Here is a 22,191-nt window from a genome sequence, read left to right as displayed (position 1 = left end):
GTAACCTTATTTCATTACAAGAGGTCGAAGAATCTCAGCAATGTTAACTGCCACATTGTTCCAGATAATAAATGAATGATGAATGTATCTTTCCAATAATGTATAAATATATGTATTGCATTTTTAATCCAAAGTTCTGAAATATTGTGTGATGTGACTTCATTCCTAGCACACCTGTATGTTACTGAAATAAATAAATGCACTTGTTGCTTTGTGTGAAATGGTGTTGCTGCATATCAATACTATACAAACTGAGAGAGTCTTCTTTGTGATAAGGAATCAATTAAAGCAAAATTGATCATCACTATGTTTCTACTGAATTCAAATAGTACTGTAGTCAATGATAAAAGTGAATGATGAATGATTTTCCCCCCCTCTTGCACACTAACTAGAAAAAACCCTTTTCATGAATCAAATCAAATGCAATTTACAAGAAGTTTAAACTATTTCTTCTTTGAGGGAGAATATCTGAGCGAATGCTGAGAGAACATCAATCTTTAGGCTTGCTGCAAATCGTAAGATTACTATGTAATCAAGTCAGTAAAATCATAATCAAATCATGAAATCAGAGAAATTATCACACACATACACTACACTACCTTACACTACTAGATTAATGACTTAAACAACCCTTTTTTTAATGAATTAAAATTCATTTACAGATTTTCCGTAGTGCTGTCTATGTATCTGTTCAAAAGAGTTGGATAAGTGACCTCCTATCATGTAGGTTCTGTTAGTGATTGTCAGACCATATGCAAAGAACGTTCCGAGCATTAACCGCAACACAAAGGTTATAATGTAACAGACAACACAGGCCATCCCTGCCAGAAATGTATGGATGAAAACCATTGTTACATTTTATAGGCCCCGTTCAGCAAAAGTCATACTGCTAATTCATCAGCTTTGGACATTTGAATAACAACACAACATCGGCCCTGGTTTGTGTATAAAATGATCCAGGAAACATGAGATGGTAGCAACAAGCTGAGCCTTCACCACCACCACCAATCATGAATATGGGCAAGGTAATGTAGTGTGATCTCACTTACATTTTTACACACCTTTAACTTGATTTACTTCATTCACTTTAAATACATTAGTTATCACATGCTTTATCAAACATTAACACATTATATATACACATCATATTAACATATGATGAAATAAACACTTTTACATGTCTGTTATACTCGATAGAGTTACATTTAACTCTTTCAATATACTGTGTACTGTTACTGGTATATGTAACTGCAGCCCCTGATGGCATTTAGCCTTTTAGAAATGTGTGTGTTAACATTAAAAACATCTCCCCGTCTCCAATAGATTACCTTCTACGAGGAGAGGAACTTCCAGGGTCGCAACTATGAGTGCATGAGCGACTGCCCCGACATGTCCACCTACATGCAGCACTGCCAGTCCTGCAGGGTGGAGAGCGGCTGCTTCATGGTGTACGAGCGCCCCAACTTCATGGGCCAGCAGTTCTTCATGAAGAGAGGAGAGTACACCGACATGCAGCGCATGATGACCCAGGGCATGATGTTCGACAACATTAGGTCCTGCAGAATGATCCCCCAGGTAAGAGACCTAAACACAACATTGATATTATTACACATCACATTAAGCTATGTCCCAGTTTATCTTTTCATTTAGAATAATTTGGGGCACTAGCACATGTATTGGGTCAGAAATAAACCCTCTGGGTTCATAGTTTTAAAAAAAACGTATAAAGCCGTACCTCCAGTGCGGTGTTTCAATACATTGGATTTTGAATTACAATAATGACTTTAGCCAACTTTATAGTCACATAGGAACAGTGAGCAGCACATGGCTTTATTAATCTACAGGAGAGCTGTGAACCATGTCAATGATATTATTTAAAACATTTGACATCCTTGATTACAGCATAGAGGATCCTTCAGGATGAGGATCTACGAGAGGGAGAGCTTCGCAGGTCAGATGCACGAGATGATGGAGGACTGTGAATCCATCCAGGAGCGTTTCCGTATGTCCGACTGCCAGTCCTGCAACGTTATGGACGGCCACTGGCTGATGTACGAGCAGCCCAACTTCAGAGGCAAGATGATGTACATGAGGCCTGGAGAGTACAGGAACTTCAGAGAGATGAGCCAGGGCCAGGGATCCATGAGGTTCATGAGCATGAGGCGTATCACTGATATGTGTTAGATATGTGACACTGACAAAGAAAATAAAAGTTATTTGTAATCCTTAACAGTGAAAGTGTGTGACATTATTACTGCATTCAGTAGTTTGTATCTTATACTGTATATACAGGCATCTGTATATGTATCAGAATGTATCAGAATATTTGAAAGACCTTTTGCTAGCATATCGACCCAATAGAGCTCTCAGGTCTTCTGATGCTGGTTTTCTCTGTGTACCACATGTACAAAAGAAGAGATTTGGTGAGGCTGCATTCTCATTTTATGCACCCAGATTGTGGAATGCACTGACAGTTTACATTAGGGATGCAACCTCAGCAAATATGTTCAAGTCAAGACTAAAAACCCATCTTTTTAATATTGCCTTTAAATGACTAAATAATTAAATTAAGATGATAAAACCCCATCCTTTTAATATTGCATTTAAGTTACAAAATAATTAAATTAAGATTATATAATGATTAAAGCACTTTGAGCTGCAACGTCTGCAGGAAAAGCGCTATAAAAATAAAGTTATTATTATTATTATTATCTATTCCCTTTGTCGCTGGACACTGCCTACCTACTGATGGTGGAATGAGCATGCATGGGTGCTTTCATAACTCAGACAATCTCCCTGTGAATCATAAAATGATGTTGCCAGAAACACGTTTATTTGACCATTAAGACAGATGTGGCCCAAAGAAATTCTTGACTTGACTTGGCCCAAGAATTTCACCTTAAATATACATACTATTATACTATCTAGAGACAATGACACCTTAAATATACATACTATTATACTATCTAGAGACAATGCGATATCATTAACCAGTTTTATCATTTTGTACATAAAGTAACGTACCCAGAAAACTTAAAGATATTTTACGTATGACCTCTGTCTAAAATGTTCACTTTTCCACGAAGTTAGCAATGACTGCAGTTGGTTATTACCTAACCCTAACTTTGAATGTTTAAGGTAAGGGTTAGAGTTTGGGTTAGGGTATTAGAGCATTCATTTAGAATGTTTAAGGTAAGGGTTAGAGTTAGGGTTAGGGTATTAGGGCGTTAAAGGAGATGTGTGTAAGTCCTCTAGTCACCGAGACGAAATTCAAGTTCCAACCACCAACATCCTGCCTTAATAATACATGGCCAATTGTAAACAAACCCCAATTAAACATCAGGAAAGACACCAAGTCAATGTGGTTACATTTCTGTTTGTGGTAAGGTTAACTCATTGGTGACATGAAGGCTGTATTATCTGATATGCTGCTTTTGTTTTGTATGGTATATTTGTACTAGCATAGCGGTACTGCCATTGAGGACAACTTATGTTGCAGAGACGATTGTTGATAGTGTATGTATCGGTATGCTTGTATGGATTGTGTGTGGATATGCAAATTATAATGAGGGTAAATGTGTATGAATCTCCTTTAAGTTCTATGTTCTAAATTGTGTTTTGAATTAATTCCATTTGCACATGGGGTTTGTGTCTGTATTTAATGACTAGGGAGAGTGTATATTAGATTGTGATATAAGATGCAAGATGCCTGAAAATATGAATTCCAAATCGTGATAACGATAAACTACAATCTACAGTATGAGCAGAATTAATGTGATAGTTTTATAATAAGTTAACAGGTAGATTTTAACAGACACAATCAATTGGGTGCAGTAATACTTTTAAAGGCAGATGGGGCTTACAAAGTACACTGTTTAGTGTCATACACCACTTAGCATAGAATATATAGTCCCCAGAACAGCTACTCTAATCTATCCAACTATAGTAACTATTTTACAGTGTCAATGACCTCTTGCTAATAAGGTAGACCCATAAATTAGACCTAGATAATTCTGCTAGATAACTCTCAGATATGACGTATGTATGTCATCTTTAGTGAAATGTTAAGCTAAACGAGCTAAACCACTAGTGGCATTAGTAGGATTGGGTAAAAGATCATTCCAGGGCAGAATGTTGATGTACTATAATATAGTAGACCAGTAAGTCTAAGTCCATAATACCTTCAGCGCAGTAGGTTCAGCAGACACAAGTATGCAAGTTCTACAGACAAGTTTCAGATATAACTAAGATGTTGAATGGTGATTTTACGTGCGACCCTGAGCAACATAACAACATAAACTGAGAGATTTGACCAGGGCTGTTCTACTGTAGGTAGTGTTTATAACTCTATGGTGATGATGCTGGAAAAGTCACTGATGATAAAAACAACAATATCACAATAACAGCAGCACCAGTTCAATGACCCATGAATCAGAGCATTCCTAGCATGTGTGCCAGAAATAATAATAATAATATTAGAAGTATTATATAATAATAATATTATTAGAAATATTATATAATAATAATAATATATATTATATAATATACAGACGCAGATAACACTGTAGAGGGGGTTTAAGACAGACTGATTTGTATACTGGGTTGTAATAATGATGACAGTCGTTGGATAACCAAAAATGTCACAACAAGATGGTGGCTACTTCACTGCAAATATCTTTCACTACAGTATCCGAAATAAATATAGACTATTGTGTATGAAAAAAACAAACAAAAAACACTTTCTAAACACATTCTCTTACTAGCAAGCTACTCTGTTACTAGCATAGAAATGGCCACAACGTTTTGTGTTCGCGCATGCGCGTATGTGTGTGTTTGCTGAGCATGTGAGGAAGAGATAGAGAGAATGATGAAATTAAAAAGTTTTCTAATCACTCAGTGATTTGAAGGCAGTAGACTGACATTCATTCTGACAATTTCAGACGAGCTTGTCTGTTGCCAGCCAACATATAATAATTATAATTATATATGAATATCTTATTCAGAAATCATCAAAACTAAGCTGATATGTTGTGATTAATCACGATTAATCTGATTAATCACAGAATATTATTGTCATTAACTTGATTATACATTTTAATCGATTGACAGCACTAGTTTTATACTGTTATATGGTAAATAATTGTGCTTGATGTAGTACTGGACATGTTTTCATAGAGTGTGTCTTGGTGTTGTCTCTGTCACTTCAGGCCTCTTACAGTCCAGTAAGATTAGATATTTTATAATTTGAAATGTAGTCCATAACCTTAAGGTACTGCAAGTAAATTCGACCAAATATGTACTATAATGTGTCGGATCCAACTTCTCAAGGAGTTTAGTCTACAACGGGCCATGCATTCTACTTCATAATCACTCATAAAGTGGAACACTAGAGACGGAGAATGATCAAGGCTGGGGTGAACCCTAGACTTTATTTCATTTTAACATCAGACTCATTGTTGTTGATGAGCGATACGTCTGATGGAGCCGATCCTGGAGTTGATGGCGCCCCAGTCGCTGTATCTCCTGTACTCGCCAGGCTTGAGGAGGTACTGCCTGCCTCTGTAGTTGGGGTGCTCGTAGAAGAGCCACTGCCCGTCTGCCACGTTGCAGGAGTGGATGTCGTTGTAATGGAAGCGATCGTAAAGGGAGGGACAGTCGTCAGTGAACTCCAACGTCTGACCTCCGAAGTCGGAGCGCTCGTAGACCTTCATCTTGTGAGATCCCCCCTCCTGGCTCTGTGGGGGGGGCGACGAGTAAAAATATGAATTCATTTTATTTGACTATTCCCATATAATTCCTCATTGACAATCCTCATAGTCTCGTCTTAGCTTGTTTTATAGCATTTTCTCTTTTTAATTGTCTAGTGTGTAATATATGTGATATGTTATATGTGTACATGTTTGTGAATATGTGAATATGTTTTCTGTTTTTGCACCTTCAGAAGAACCACTACAATGTCATTGTATAGGCAACTGTACAAGGACAATAAAGTCTATTCTATTCTATTCTATATAAATATATATTTTCGGGTTAATCTTGTTCTGTTTTTAACATGGACATTGAAACATTGACAACTGGGACATTCTGCTGAATTCAGTCTATGTCGACTGCAAGCAAGAATGAAATTCGACGGCAATGTCCAGTAAAGTCTTGATGGGGGGGGTAACCCTGCAGATTAGGAGAGAGAGAGAAGAGAAGGGATGTTAGCTCACTTGTGGGATCATGCGACAGGACCTGACACAGTCGTTGAAGCCCATCCATCTCTGGTAGTCAGGATACTCCTGACCCTTTTTCAGGAAGTACTGGTAGCCCATGTAGTTGGGCCGCTCATAGACCATCCAGCTGCCGCTCTCCACCTGGATGGAGTTGCAGCGGCTGAAGTGGGAGTGCAGGTCAGCACAGTCGCTGCTGCTCTCATGGGACTTGCCCTGGAAGTTCCTGTCCTCAAAGAAGATTATCTACAAAAACAAAGAAATGGATGGAATAGACTTGAACATGACATGTTGACGAGTATTAAACCCCCCTATTCAGTTTGTTACAGTATCTAGTAGAGGTTGCAGCAGGCAGACAACTGGATATCTCTACCACAGGTGCCATTGTTCCCTGTGAAGCAAAACAATTTGGAAGAATTATGTGGAGGGACAAAAGACTCTCTCCAGCAAAACAACACGCTTTACCTTTCCCATTGTGTTGGCTAAATGTGGTCACACTGCAACACTGTCAGGCCAGCCAGGCCCTTTTATATGCTCTTGGAATACACACATTGTTATGGTAATCAATTGACTTTAGATGTCAGCCTTTTTGAAAAGAAACCACGGCTGCCAAATTACAAAAGGATATTTGTTTTCCTTGTCAGCAAAGCGAACTACCTTTTTGTCATCGTACACAAAGGCACTGGTGGTGGTAATTAACTCCATATGTACGGTAAACATGTTTATCAGTGTAAAAACAATATCTCTAAACCCATAATAATACTAACTACAATAACCAATCAGTGTTAAACATATTACCCGTTACATTTTATGACCTAAGTTCTGTATCACAACATAGATTCACTGATTGCTCTTGTTGACTCTTCCCCCTGTTTTTTTTTACTCTGGTAAAAAAAAAAATGAAACTCACTCACTCAGGTTTGTGAACATCACAGAGTAATTGGCTGATGTACACAGACACACAAACAGAAATAAAAGTGACGGGATTCAGAATAAGCACGACTGTGTTCTTCAGGATTTTCACAATTATGACCAATCATGGTCTTAAAATACTGTACTCTGAATGAAATTTCTATCTTGGAACGCAAAACATCCAACACAGCAAGCCATTAAAAAAAGGTCAAAAAGTTGTATTTTTAAGAAATTGACAGGTTTGACTCCTCTTGCCTGGTGGTTTCCATACTGTTTCAGAGACCAGGGTTTTGGAATATGTCCAGCCACACTGTGCTCGGGCCATCTGTGGTCTCATTTGGTTCACAGCCAAGTGAAGTGTCACTGGTGCCCCTAACAACCTAATGTAGGTCATGTGACAAACTGTTTCAGCTTTTCACTATGCTCCCTAGAGGTCAATAAGAGAATAGCCATGATTTTTGAGGAGGTGAATTGAACTAACCCTAGTTGAATATGTTTAATCAGTAATGGGTAAGCGTATTTTCTATTTTTTGGGTCAGCCTTACGGGTCACTATAGTTGAATTGACCAGTCATTGAACCTGTTGTGACTCCATCAATGTTATTCATCACAAAATCTGAGTTCTCTACAATTTACCCCCCATTGAATAGACAGAAACTAAGTGAGAAACACCTTGTGCACGAGTGTGCCAACCCTGTAACAAACTCAGGTCCCTGGCTCTGGTCAGTTCGCCTGTGGAGTTAAAGCCATGGTATTTGTTTCAGAGCTTACTGTATGTTAACTATCAGGTCTTAGGCAAGGTTAGGTTCAGTTGAAGCAAAATTAGACCTAAAATGCTCAATTACATTACTGTACATACTTGGGTAATGTGTAGTTGTAAAAAAATACTGACCCTGAATAATTTCATCCCATAACCGAAATGAGGAAAATAAAATATGGGTATGGTATGGTAGGTATACAAAACTATTGTGTTGCATCATTTCATTATCAAAATCAGGCTGAATACCATTTTGCTCTGACTGAGAAAAAGGGGCATTTCAGACAGATGTTGTGGTGGAAGAAATATGTCACTCAAAATATATGAACCGGTCTCTTTTTTGTTGTTGGTTAGTATTATTGTTCAATAAAAAATATACTGTACAATCATAAGATGGGTCATGTAGGTCTTGCCAAAAGTCTGACAAAAGTGTGAAATTCTTAAAGTTAAGTTTATAAACATCCCACACTACATGTGCTCCTCATATAGTTACAGTTTTTCTCTATCGCTTTATAACACTAACATCAGAACCTCAAACACAATGACCAAAACCTGAAACCGGTGTATTTTATCTCACACCAATTCCTCACAATGACAAACATATTTATTGCTTATCACTCATTTTGCAGCTCTACACAGTTAACAACACACTAAACACAATTCTCTACATTTGGCACACTCTTCCTTGATAAAATCTCTTGTGTTCACATGGAAAACACCACCATTCAGAATGCTAGACTCAAACCACCAATCACACAATCACACTCCTCATTATGGGCAAACACCTATTGCATTTGAATTAGCAATCATAGCTTTAGCAATAAAAGGGCCAAAGGTGAGCTCTCATGTGTTGAAATATATCTGAAGTTTATCAGGGCTGGATTCGTCATGCCAGGCGATACTTTCCCCTCTGCTTGGCCAGGGAGAACATTAGCTGTGATGTCGACAAGGTCTTGTGGCCTTTGTGTAGAGTATATGCAGAAGGCTTCTTTTATTTTTTCGATTGTTTGCTCTGTATGAAGAACACTTTACAAATCCAACTGTCATTGCTGAGATGTGTACAGTATTCCTATACTATTCTTGTATTTGTGTGTTTTATATTTGAGTATGAAAACACAACAGTTTATAACAGGCTACTGTACGTATGTAGTGTAACACTGAAAAAGCAAAAGGCCTACTGATACAGTAATCTTATCATAGTACTGTTTTCCACTGATCATAGTGTTTTCCATTGTGCACATCGGGGTTCAATTGGTTCTTACAAGTGTCTATACATTTGATGACGTGTGTTTGTCATTTGACAACAACATTTCATTTTTACATTATAACATTACACATAACATTATTTTGAATGCAGTGTTTGCTTTTGTAAGAGATTTGTGGAGTTTAGGGTTTTGTGTGTTAGTTTTTTGGATTTGTGTTAAGAGTTCAGAGAAAATGAGCTATGCTTTGAGAAAATGTGTTAAAGCGATAGAGAAAAACTGTAATGCCCAAATGCTGTAGGTGCTTTACCTGCAGTGGTGCTGCCACCTTCTGGACTTAATTATTATTATTATTATTATTATTATTATTATTATTTATTTTCTTACTTCCAGCACTAATGTTGGTGTGCTATTTGTGCTATGTGCTATTTGTTGCGTTATATCATTTGAGCCCTTATAAACGTATCTTTTAACTTAATTTCATTAAGTAAACATATCAAATATTTAAAATACAAACAATTAGGTATCCATATATAACAAATGTTTTCTTTCCCCTACAGTTGCAATTACAGTATAGTAGAAAGTTCTGTGATTATATCAAAGCTTTTCTTTCAGAAGTAAGCGTGAAACACAAGTGACCCCCTTTGAAGTACTATGGGAGTTTGTGGCACAGTAAGTTTAGCAGTTAACAGCAGAACTGCCAAAATAAATGTTCTTTCAATTCAAAATAGATTAGTATTAAATGAACTATAAACCTCCCAGTTTCCTACTGCACTTGAAACTACAGATTTCATCAAACCATCATCTCAAATGAACTGAAATATGAAGTGAAATGAAAACTGAAATGAAATATTGACTATGAAACTTCAACAATGACAGGCAAACAGGAGTTAAGAGGGAATTAGATGATTTTTTATTCTTTTACATAATTGGTTCTCTAATAGCAGGAGTCCATGATGCGCCTCATGCTGTTGAACTTCATGTTGCTCATGCCCATGCACATATCCCTGTTGTTCCTGTACTCCCCAGGCTTCAGGTAGGTCATCCTGCCTCTGAAGTTGGCCTGCTCGTACATCAGCCAGTGGCCGTCCATCACGTTGCAGGACTGCATGTCGGCCATGCGGAAACGATCGGTCATGGACTCACAGTCGTCGCTCAGCTCGTGCATCTGACCTCCGAAGTTCTCCTTCTCGTACATCCTCATCCTGAAGTTTCCCCTGTGCTGTTGAATGAAATGTGAAATGAAATTATTTCATGAACAACCTGTACTAGTGCAAAACTCCAGAGCCAACACGTTTTGTATCATTTCGGTGACACTACTGTACACTGATTTCTAGTAAACGGATATGAGCGACCACACATTAGACACAAAGTACTGCCATATGATACATTATGGCTCTCTGTGGCTCAGTTGGTAGAGCAATGGCGCTAACAACGCTTAGATTGTGGGTTCGATTCCCATTGGGACCATATATACTGAAATGTATGCGCTCACTGCAATGTAAGTCTCTTTGGATAAAAGCGTCAGCTAAATGGCATATATTATATTATCTTACATGAACAAATTACCTACCTAACATTGCTATTTGTTGTAATTAAATAGTTCACAATTGTGTCTTTGCTAAAAGTCCTGCAGCTTCCTGTAGTTTAAAGTATAGCCGTTAGCCTTTAGAGGTCAAAATTGAAAAAAGGTGAAATTGATTTACCATGGGGATCATGCGGCAAGACCTGATGCAATCACTCATGTTCATACGCTGGTGGTCAGAGTACTCGCCCCTCCTCACAAAGTACTGGTTTCCCTGGAAGTTGGAGCGGTCGTAGACCATGAAGCAGCCGCTCTCCACCCTGCAGGAGTTGCACTTGGTCAGGTAGGAGGTCAGCTCAGGGCAGTCGGTGCTGGTCTCATAGGAACGGCCCTGGAAGTTCCTGTCCTCGTAGAAGATGATCTAAAAACACACAACAGAACCATGAGTTACAGAACCTAAATATACGCTAGCTCTTACTGCACTGCATCATTTGTTGTTTGCTTGAAACAAACTCTAATCCAGAATCCAAACATCTTTAAAAGGTCCAATTAATCAACGTTGCTGCACACACCTTGCCCATGGTCATGATTGCGGTTATCGTTTTGGTCTCAGGATTGCACAATTTCCTCTTTGTCACCCTGTCTCTTTTATACCTGAGCTGACACCAAAGGAATATGTGGCTCCATTGTTCAAACCCCTGACAGAGCAACATGGCACATAGCCGCCACCCCCCCCCCCCTGTACTGTACTGTACATTCAAAGTGGCCTTCAAAGGGTCATTATTTGCGGTTGTTTGCATTTGTGAGGAGAGGCCTATCTCTATACTGTATATTGCTGCCGTTGAATAACAGTGAGAGGATGAACACTGTATATTTAGGCTTTTCAGAGAAATTAGCACATTTACAGTGAATGAAAGTTATATACTTTCGATCATAAAATAGGATAATAAAATGAAGCATCATAGAGTAGGTACTTTACATGATGGTGCCATTTATAATGGGTTATGAAGGGTTTGTCAAACAATTACAGTCAATCTGTAATTAGTTATACAGTATGTCTTCAGTAGAAATGGGATGATACTGTACTAGTTTTGATTCTTGTGATTGCAGAAATGTGCTGTGATGGTACAGACAGTGTTTGGTACATGCTCTGGTGTAGAGTTGCTGCCATGTTCTGGATTCATAGGATGAAGTAAAGAATACAAGTGTTTTTATCACCAATGAAGATGTACGTTCTCATTTTTTCTCCGCAATATGTTTATTATCATTTTCTTATTCTATAACATCCACATTCCCAATGATAGAGCGTCCATGCTCTTCCAACATAGTGCAATAGCTCTCCTGGCTTGAAGGAGACCAAAGTCCAGAAGTTAAGTCTGTTTCGATGTCTGTATGACATGTCCTCCGGATATATTCCAAGGACACAGAGTTTGACATTTAAAGGAACTTTGGTATTAAACATCTCAGACAAACATTTATAACATCTTTCCAGAAATGTTGGTTCTTTGTTGTTTTTGTTTGTCTGACTGTTTTAGTTTTTTTCCTGTTCCTCTGTTAAGCGACCTTGGGTACCCTGAAAGGCGCTATAGAAATTCAAGTTATTATTGTTATTATTATTATTATTATTATTATTATTATTATTATTATTATTTTAATTTTTTGGTATTCTTTTATTGTTTTATTATTATGTGGACATGGTCAGCTAATGTAGCCTCTTACTTCTCATGTGGACAGGGCCTTGAGAATATACAGAAATGAAAACAAGCATTGTGATTGGCCTAGAAGTGTTTGAAGCTGTGATGTAATAATAACAATAATGTCATGATTAGTAAATCACCTATTATGATATTCATATGCTGCAGTAGATTTGTGTGTCACATTACCGTGACAATGTTTGTAGTTCTGGGAACTATACAGTGGGCCTATGACTCTTTTAACCAGGAATTTTCTTGCAACAGACTAATACATATAAATGCACAATTTTATTGTTACAGTTAATGAATGCATAATGAAGGAAATGCCATGAAAACACTTTTTCCAACTTTTAATTTCAAATTTTGTAGGTATATTTCTCAATTGCACTATTTGTATGAAACTACAGTTCACATGTCCACAACAATACCATACAGTACATGAACACAACAGTGCTTTCACTTTTTTTTCTCTACCGCTTTAACACTAACATGGGAACCTCAAACACAATGACCAAAACCTGAAACTGGTTATTTTATCTCACACCAATTCCTCACAATGACAAACATATTTCCTCATATGGGCAAACACCTATTGCTTTTCAATTAGCAATCATAGCTTTAGTAATAAAAGGACCAAAGGTGAGCTCTCATGTGTTGAAATATATCTGAAGTTTATCAGGGCTGGATTCGTCATGCCAGGCCATACTTTCCCCTCTGCTTGGCCAGGGAGAACATTGCCGGTGATGTCGACAAGGTCTTGTGGCCTTTGTGTAGAGTATTATGCAGAAGGCTTCTCTCCTTTTTTGTATTGTTTGTTCTGTGTGAAGAACACTTTACAAATCCAACTGTCATTGCTGAGATGTGTACAGTATTCTTGTATTTGTGTGTTTTATATTTGAGTATGAAAAAATAACAGTTTATAACAGGCTTCTGTGCGTATGTAGTGTAACACTGAACATGCTAAAGAGGGGCGCTTAGGTGGCGTAGCGGACTAAGCGTTGACCACGTAACCGCAGGGTTCCCGGTTCGATTTCGGCCGTGGACATGTCCTGCATGTCATCCCTTCTCTCTCTCTCACCCATCCTTCCTGTCAAATCTCTACTGTCTCTATCACAATAAAAAAAAAAAATATATATAAGTGGGACTGCCCCACTCCCAAAAAAAAAATACTTAAAAAAAAAACAAGGCCTACTGATAATCTTACAGTTTTTCTCTATCGCTTTAACACGTTTTCTCAAAGCATGGCTAATTTTCTCTCAACTCTTAACACAAATCCAAAAACTCACACACAAAACCTAACACTAAACTCCACAAATCTCTTGCAAAAGCAAACACTGCATTCAAAATAATGTTAAGTCTTCTCAAAATGAAATGTTGTCGTCAAATAACAAAGACAGACCAAAGATCAAATGAATAGACACTTGTAACAACCAATTGAACCCCGATGTGCACTATGGAAAACACTATGATCAGCGGAAAACAGAACTATAATAAGATTATCAGTAGGCCTTTTGCATTTTCAGTGTTACACTACATAACATACGTACAGTAGGCTCTTATAAACTGTTATGTTTTCATACTCAAATATAAAACACACAAATGAAAGAATAGAATGATTTTTTAATTCATTTATGTACACATCTCAGCAATGACAGTTGGATTTGTAAAGTGTTCTTCATACAAAGGCCACAAGACCTTGTCGACATCACAGGCAATGTTCTCCCTGGCCAAGCTGAGGGGAAGGTATGGCCTGGCATGACGAATCCAGCCCTGATATACTTATACTATATTTAAACACATGAGAGCTCACCGTTGGCCCTTTTATTGCTAAAGCTATGATTGCTAATTCAAATGCAATAGGTACAATAGGTAGTGTTTTCCATGTGAACACAAGAGATTTTTATCAAGGAAGAGTGTGCCAAATGTAGAGAATTGTGTTAAGTGTGTTGTTACTGTAACTGTGTGGTTTAGAGCTGCCCAAATGAGTGATAAGCAAGAAATGTGTTTGTCATTGTGAAGAATTGGTGTGAGATAAAATACACCAGTTTCAGGTTTTGGTCGTTGTGTTTGAGGTTCCAATGTTGCTTTTGAATTAGCGATCATAGCTAGCTCTCCTGTGCTGGAGAACAGAATAGATGCCAACTTGCAGAGAAAGGTAGAACAGAGGCCTGTGGCCAGACAGGAACGAAAGGCAGGATGCAGCCTAATTTTCTTTTTCTATACAGTATGTGCAGGGTTATTTTCTTTTTTCTATTGTTTGTTATGTATGAAGAACATTTTAAATACAACTGTGTTTGCAGAGATATATAGGTATATATCTAGGCTGAGGTATTTCATAATAAAAAAAAACATTCTCTGAAAGCATGGATCATTTTCCCTTGACTCACACACAAAACCCTAAACTCCACAAATCTCTTGCAAAAGCAAACACTGCATGAACAAAAAAAGTTATGAAAAGCAGGAAATGTGTTTGTATTTGTGCAGAATTGGTGTGAGATAAGGTACACAAGTTTCAGGTTTTGGTCATTGTGTCTCAAGTGTTAGTGTGAAAGCGATTGAGAAAAACCGTGTGTCATTATCATTTTTAATATTGCCTTTAAATGACTAAATAATTAAATTAAGATTATAAAAACCCATCCTTTTAATATTGCATTTAAGACACAAAATAATTAAATTAAGATTATATAATGATAAAAAGCACTTTGAGCTTCAACGTTTGCAGGAAAAGCGCTATACAAATAAAGTTATTATTATTATTATTATTATATTATGAAATGAGACCTGGAATACAATTTTCATGAGATGACAGATGACACTGTATGATGCACTGATTTTCTATAGTTTTTAGAGTTGTAGTGCATTTTGCAAAACAATGTGGAGTTTCAGCAAATGTGTTAACTGTTTAGGGGAACATGTTAACTGTTTTGAAAAGTTGAACACAGTTTCAGAAAATGTGCTCAAGCTATTGAGAAAACATGTTATAATCATGGAAGTAGTCTATACTCTACGTCAACACATTGGTGTCCTAGTAGAGGAGATCATACTGTCAAACCTTGAATATAATTATCCTCAGAGAGTCTTGAATTTAAAAGAAAAATGAATGCAATCTCATGTCACAAGCTCATAAATGACTTCAGGTCACATGACTTCAGATTTTTGAAAAGCTAAAAACTAAAATCATCTAATCTGTTCAGAAATGACAAAGAAAAAATATTTTTAAGAAATGTTTTTTTATTTAAAAATCATCTGTCTGCTTGATCAGATGAACCTGTGGATTTAACAGGAATCAGTGATCCTTCTGATAGAGCTGAATCTCATTCCTTCGTATCCCATCTCCCTGAGGTTCTTGTACTCTCCAGGCCTCATGTACATATGCCTGCCTCTGTAGTTGGGCTGCTCGTACATCAGCCAGTGGCCGTCCATAACGTTGCAGGACTGGCAGTCGGACATACGGTAACGCTCCTGGAGGGACTCACAGTCCTCGCTCAGCTCGTGCATCTGACCTCCAAAGTTCTCCCTCTCGTAGACCCTCATCTTGTAGTTTCCTCTGTGCTGTAAACAGAATGTTTGAACATGGCTTAATTTCAAGACAAATTATTGTGTCAAAATCTATCACATTTTGGAGATATACTGGTAAAGGTGGCTCTTACCATGGGGATCATGCGGCAGGATCTGATACAGTCATTGAAACCCTGCATACGCTGGTAGTCAGAGTACTCTCCCCTCTTCATGAAGTACTGGTTTCCCATGAAGTTGGTGCGGTCGTACACCATGAAGCAGCCGTTCTCCACCTTGCAGGACTGGCAGCGGCTCAGATGGGAGGCCATGTCGGGGCAGTCGCTGCTGGTCTCATAGGAGCGACCCTGGAAGTTCCTGTCCTCGTAGAAGATGATCTAGGAACAGATAACGGTTTGTCAGTTTTCTGTTTTCAACAAGATGAGAGAAGCTGACCATCGATTGTTATGAACTACTATTTGATCAATGGGAAGAATGCTGCACAAATAACCATCATGATGATATACTGATATCGATTATACTTGAAATAGGTCACCATAGAGTAGGGTCACCAGAGTGCATTCAGTGTATTATACACCTAGGCTAGAAGCTTCCTGTTTTGTGGTTTTCAATGCTACTGTACAGTAAACTGTGCACTGTATGTATGTACAGTACTGGTCAATGTGTCACCTATGTTCTTCATCAAGAGAGCCAAATCAAAGTGATAGATATGGTTGCACTCATATGCATATCTGTAGCAGACAGACAGACGTTATTGCAGTAAGTCATTTATGCATTATTGTGACACTGTACAGTACAAGTGTAAACTCTTTAGAGTTGACATTACAGCACACTATAAAACCACCTCATTACTGCAGAATAACCAATAATCAGATGGGACACACTGACAACAAAATCTTTGCAATGGCTGGGAGGACTCACCTTGCCGTGCATGGTTGCGGTTATGTGGAGCGATGTGATAACTATGCTGGATCGCTGCCTGTTTTATACTTGATGTGCCGTCCCCAGACTCTACAGTTCCATTGTATGAAAGCCATGAGTCAGCTGCAATGCAATGGTCATTCCCACTGTTTGTCACAACAGGTGGGAAAGGGTTATTATGTACAGCCTCATGGGGGAGAAAAGGAGAATTTTCTGCCATAAAAGCAATTATGAAGTCACAGACAAATCCGTGGAGCAGTGTGTACTGTAAATGCACTGTAATGCACTTTTGTAACAAGGATATCAGAGGCCTAATGTCGTTTTATTTGAGGAAAGACACTTTCTAACGAGTGCTTTCTGTTTCAAATTTTTTTTTTTTTTATTGAGCCCAAAAAAATACTTACAGTGTATTGTTGTGTCAACGTTCATTTTCATTTATATGAAAGAGTTATAAAAGTATCATGTAAAAAAATAAAAAAAAGTAATGTATGTTCATATATACATAACACTTGAGATTGGGAACCGTATCAAATCTGTTTGATATTCTGTTTGAATTTGCTGTTTTTTGACAATATTTAATTATTAGTTATCAAATGCTGTACTTATGGGTAATGCATCAACATCCAAAAGCATTTCTGAGTCTTCAATTCCTCTAGCTTTGACACAGATACATCTCTTAATAAATCTATGAGCATTAATACATTTTTCTGTACAGTATATATCTCACAGCTTCTCACTGCCAACATCTACCTGAAAAAAGTGTACGGTCAGCTCGCAGGTGCCTGGGGTCAACAGTCACCTCAGAACTATTTGAACTACCTGAGGGAGTTCTAGAGTGTCTAGAGATTCTGCATATCTGAGAAGAGTACATGTATTCAGACAAGGCATGTCTCCATTTGACTCTTAGCCTGTCCATCAGTCACTTAGCACCTATCAGCTTAGCTATATCCTCTTGTGGGCGGAACTATGTTATGTCTTAAATTGATCTACAGTATTTGGCTTAAAATGTACAGGAGCCAAATGTACATTTTTGAAAGTAATACACAAGTTATGATTTGGGACCAAATTAGTGGTAACAGTACAACAATACACTACTTAATTTGTCCCGCAATTGAATATGGCCCACTCATATACTGTAACATCACTCATTATCTAGAAAATTGGATTAACATAAATGGCAACATGACCACAAATAGCACTCACAAGGATAATGTCAAATTTCATTTTTATTTTGTATTGTATATCATACAGAGGATGACATTTGTCCCCCCAAAAAGATATCATAAAATGATCATTGTACATCCTTGTTGTTTTGCAACTCATTTTCATTATTTAATTCATTATCTTATTAAATGTTTATCTATATGTTACGGTACATGTGGGAATACGGTACATGTGGGAAAACTAGGGTTAGGGTTAGGTGCTAGGGTGCTACGGTTAGGGTTAGGGTTAGGGGTAGGATTAGGGTTAGGGTTAGACATGCCAGCATGTACCAAGTCGACGTAGCACCTAACCCTAACCCTAGTTTCCCCACATGTACCGTATTCCCACATGTACCGTAACATATATATATATCTATTCTTATCATTTCATTTTTATTTTCAATCTGTTTACTATCGGTGTATTTTAATGCTGTATGTAAAGCACTTTGAATTGCCCTGTTGTATGAAATGTGCTATACAAATAAACTTGCCTGGCCTTGCCTTACAGTACAACTCACAATATTGAACTACAATAGAAAGTACACAAATATGACTTCTAGTAATCTTCGATCTTAAAATGCTGGTATAAAAGTGGAGTTATTGTATACATCACGACTCCATTCCCTGCTCTGCCCTGCCCTGTAGGATAAATCCTCCATCTTCAAAATCCATATCACAATCAGGGCAAATTATATCCACATTAAAGCTTGGTACATTTTACAGGTCCCGTACGTAGATCTTTTAACAACAGCCTACTATACACACATTCATCTCCAGTAAGAGCTGCTCTCCAATGAACATTGGTACAATATTCACCATTGTGTTGCAGATGAGATAAAACCATGTTTGAATTGTAAGGAAAAGAAAATGGCAAAAATGCATATTATTTATATAAACAATTTCCATTCATTTTCTTATAGGGTAAATGTATGTACATGTGCATATCCACTAATGCTTGGCCACAACACCAGATTTTAGAAAGCACCATGTCTGGACAAAACAACATTCTCCAATGAATGTTTTGTATCATTTATACATAATATTTTATCATTTTCCAAAAAAAATATATTAAAAAATTATACTAACACATTTCTTTTTTTGTGACTTGTGCTTTTGGCAACAATTCCTATGGAATGTTTTACTGTGATGTAGAGTCGATTCACTTACTGAACATTGACACGTCGCTCCGAATAAGAACATCTGCTGAATCACTAAAATGTCAAATGTAAATCTCTCTCGCTCTCATTCATCTCATTCCTTGATCACTACCGATTCATCATGACCATGTAGCACTATTTAAGTAACAAACCCTGTTGCGTTTTGCTAGGTTTGCTAAAGTTTATCCACAAATGGACTCATACAAGCTAGCGTGAGTCAGTGAACACTTAAAAAGACCTCCTGAACATTTTAAGATCAATTCATGAATGTGTTTTTTTATGATAGCGTGGCATAAGGTACTCAAAGCCCGAATGGCTGCGGCTAATCGGCTGATGAATATACTGCGGGACAACGCCACCTTTTTGTTACACGAGGGGAGGTCCTCGGGACTGGACTAAGCACTCAGGTTCGGTAGTGAGAGAGCAGAGACATGAATCCAATATTGTTAAGATCAAGAAAATGTATTGGCTATACGTTGCCATAGTGATAAAAGAGGGTAGGCAACTGGCTGTAGAGGGGCCACAGCAGTCTCAGGACAGGCACACCGTGAATCTGTGAATGTACACACACACACGGCAAACACACGGCAAGCACACGGCAAGCACACGGCAGATGGTGATCTAAGGTGTTCCCCAGTGATTAAGCAATTACACTTCACACACACCACATGCAGTGCAAGGAGATTAGGCCCAGGAAACCAGACTACCCTCTCCATGCCGGTGCCCCCCACTCAAAACCAAAGAACAGAAATAGTTCAAATGAGAAGAGTAGGCTGAATGACCAGTTGGTTCACAGTGAAAGAGAGCACACACAGCAAGACAAATAGCAAAATTTCTCCACTAAGGTCCCGCCTTACCTAGAGAGTATTGATTTCACGTGCTATCTGTCACAATCGGCTCAGATCCATGCTTATCATAGTACTCCATTGGCTTTATGATGTGACGTTTGAGTGTTACAAAAAAGGCAAACATTATATAATTATATATACAACATTATTCTAATAAACCAATCGTTTCAAAGAGAGATTATTGGGATAATTTCTATGAAAGCATCAGTGCAATGTCTAGTGCCAGGGGTGACATCAGATGTAGATCTATTTGAAAGGCAACAAAACATCCAAATGTGAAAATATTGTAGCCCACTTCATTGTTTAGTGATTAAAAAAAATCGCTTTTATTTTCTTTGATCAGTTTCAGATATTTAGCACACAGTATCAGTGATACGCCTCATGCTCATGAACCTCATGGATCCCTGGCCTGCCTGGCCTCCCATGCCCTGGCTCATCTCTCTGAAGTTCCTGTACTCTCCAGGCCTCATGTACATCATCTTGCCTCTGTAGTTGGGCTGCTCGTACATCAGCCAGTGGCCGTCCATAACGTTGCAGGACTGGCAGTCGGACATACGGAAACGCTCCTGGATGGAGTCACAGTCATCCATCATCTCGTGACTCTGACCTCCGAAGTTCTCCCTCTCGTAGATCTTCATTCTGTAAGATCCTCTGTGCTGTTAAATCAAATGTGAAAAGAAATTATTCATTGAACAACCAGTCCAAACCTCTGGTGACTACTGTATCTTGCAGGGCTCTAGCAGAAGCCACCATGAATATCATCATTATGAGGCCTTACCATGGGGATCATGCGGCAGGACCTGACACCGTCGTTCATTCCCATGAAGCACCCGTAGTCAGAGTACTCGCCCCTCTTCATGAAGTACTGGTTTCCCATGTAGTTGTTGCGGTCGTAGACCACGAAGCAGCCGCTCTCCACCCTGCAGGACTGGCAGCGGCTCAGATGGGAGGACATGTCGGGGCAGTCGGTGCTGCACTCGTAAGAGCGCCCCTGGAAGTTCCTGTCCTCGTAGAAGATGATCTGAAAACAATACATTGTATGTCATTATCTAGTCTAGTTTAACATTTAACAAATTAAACCACCATGTATGTATTTATCTAGTTAAGTTTAGGTTGTTTTGTATGAACTGTGACATTTATTATCATGAATTCATTTTGTTATTCGTTCATAATGTGTAGTTGTTTTTGTAATGCTTACCCTGCCCATGCTCTGGCTGGTGGTGGTCATTCTGACTGACTGAGCTGCTGCTGCTGCTGATGCTACGCTACACTGATGTCCTGTCTATTTGAACCCTTACTTTTATACCTCACCAAACCTAAACAATCTGTTGCCCCCATTGTGTAAAGACCTGAGCCAGCATCATGGTGGCATGCTATGCATTGATAATGCTTGTCAGGGGTGGCGCCAGTTTCACGTTTTGATTCTAACATATGGCAAATTGTTTGTTCTACATTATATCTGTTGACTTTTACAGAAGTCAATACAATTTCAACTTTTTAAGTTTCTTTTTCCTGAAATTGAAATGGATGTACTGAAGTCAACCCAGTGACCAGTGAATCATGTTATTCAGGGGAAAAAGGTGTAATGTAGAAATAATTCAAAAGATTTCAAAGGAGAATATTCTGAATTCAGATGTGTTTACATTGTACATTTTAAGATTAATGTTTTTATGAGAGAGGACTTGATGTCAACCTTGATGTCTGTCACATGATAATAAGTTAGTTACTGATTCTGTAACCTTAACCAATATGTGTTTTGTTGTTGTTTTTTTAACAATATGTGACACGGTCTGGTCAATTGGTCCGCAAGTCGGCATTCGATTTAATGTTCAGACTTTTCTATCGGAAAATGTAAACACATTTCAGCGTTGTTGAAAATCAATGACATACTCGCTAACCAATTAACACAACTTGTTTTGTGAGCCTGCTAACAATATAAAGTAGTGTTACAGTTAACTAGGTAGCAGTGGGGATTACTCAGCCAATCCATTGCATTGCAGTATTTTGACTTGACTAGCAAGTTTGTGTTGGGATTTTCAACGACGTTGAAATGTACACTGAACATATATATAAACGCAACACTTTTTGACAGTTGAAGTCAAAGACCTAATACTTTTTCTATGTACACAAATTTCTCTCAAATCGTGTTCTCAAATGTGTTTAAATCTGTGTTAGTGAGCAATTCTCCTTTGCTGAGATAATCCATCCATCTGACAGATGCTGATTAGACAGGATGATTATTACAT

The 22,191-nt window shown here is 38.1% G+C and overlaps 4 protein-coding genes across 6 annotated transcripts; 1 reads left to right on the top strand and 3 right to left on the bottom strand.

Moving 5' to 3' along the window:
* Nucleotides 1-1,010: 1,010 nt before the first annotated feature.
* On the top strand, nt 1,011-2,184 carry LOC308162296 (gamma-crystallin M1-like; the record flags this gene model as incomplete). The annotated part of the gene is made up of 3 exons (XM_080536450.1): nt 1,011-1,025; nt 1,324-1,575; nt 1,903-2,184. The coding sequence occupies 3 exons, from the start codon at nt 1,011-1,013 to the stop codon at nt 2,182-2,184; spliced, it is 549 nt and encodes a 182-aa protein (XP_080392576.1).
* Nucleotides 2,185-5,450: 3,266 nt separating this feature from the next.
* LOC308162873 (gamma-crystallin S-1-like) lies at nt 5,451-6,686 on the bottom strand (the record flags this gene model as incomplete). The annotated part of the gene is made up of 3 exons (XM_080537014.1): nt 5,451-5,729; nt 6,213-6,458; nt 6,678-6,686. 3 exons carry the CDS (start codon nt 6,684-6,686, stop codon nt 5,451-5,453), a joined length of 534 nt encoding a protein of 177 aa, XP_080393140.1.
* Nucleotides 6,687-10,019: 3,333 nt separating this feature from the next.
* LOC308162293 (gamma-crystallin M3-like) lies at nt 10,020-16,750 on the bottom strand (the record flags this gene model as incomplete). Of its 3 annotated transcripts, none has more annotated exons than XM_080536445.1 (3): nt 10,020-10,304; nt 10,789-11,028; nt 15,952-16,074. In XM_080536445.1, the coding sequence occupies 3 exons, from the start codon at nt 16,072-16,074 to the stop codon at nt 10,020-10,022; spliced, it is 648 nt and encodes a 215-aa protein (XP_080392571.1). The 3 variants fall into 3 exon arrangements, with proteins under 3 accessions (XP_080392571.1, XP_080392572.1, XP_080392573.1); XM_080536446.1 differs by lacking the exon at nt 15,952-16,074 and adding an exon at nt 11,180-11,194; XM_080536447.1 differs by lacking the exons at nt 10,020-10,304; nt 10,789-11,028 and adding exons at nt 15,578-15,853; nt 16,739-16,750 and having other exon boundaries at nt 15,952-16,194.
* Nucleotides 16,751-20,298: 3,548 nt separating this feature from the next.
* Nucleotides 20,299-21,173, bottom strand: LOC308162872 (gamma-crystallin M3-like; the record flags this gene model as incomplete). The annotated part of the gene is made up of 3 exons (XM_080537013.1): nt 20,299-20,601; nt 20,724-20,966; nt 21,144-21,173. 3 exons carry the CDS (start codon nt 21,171-21,173, stop codon nt 20,299-20,301), a joined length of 576 nt encoding a protein of 191 aa, XP_080393139.1.
* Between the last annotated feature and the right edge of the window lie 1,018 nt (nt 21,174-22,191).

This window comes from Nansenia antarctica, assembly GCF_963989245.1.
Source record: "Nansenia antarctica genome assembly, chromosome: 7".
Taxonomy (NCBI): domain Eukaryota; kingdom Metazoa; phylum Chordata; class Actinopteri; order Argentiniformes; family Microstomatidae; genus Nansenia; species Nansenia antarctica.
This window is presented reverse-complemented; position numbering and strand designations above follow the sequence as displayed.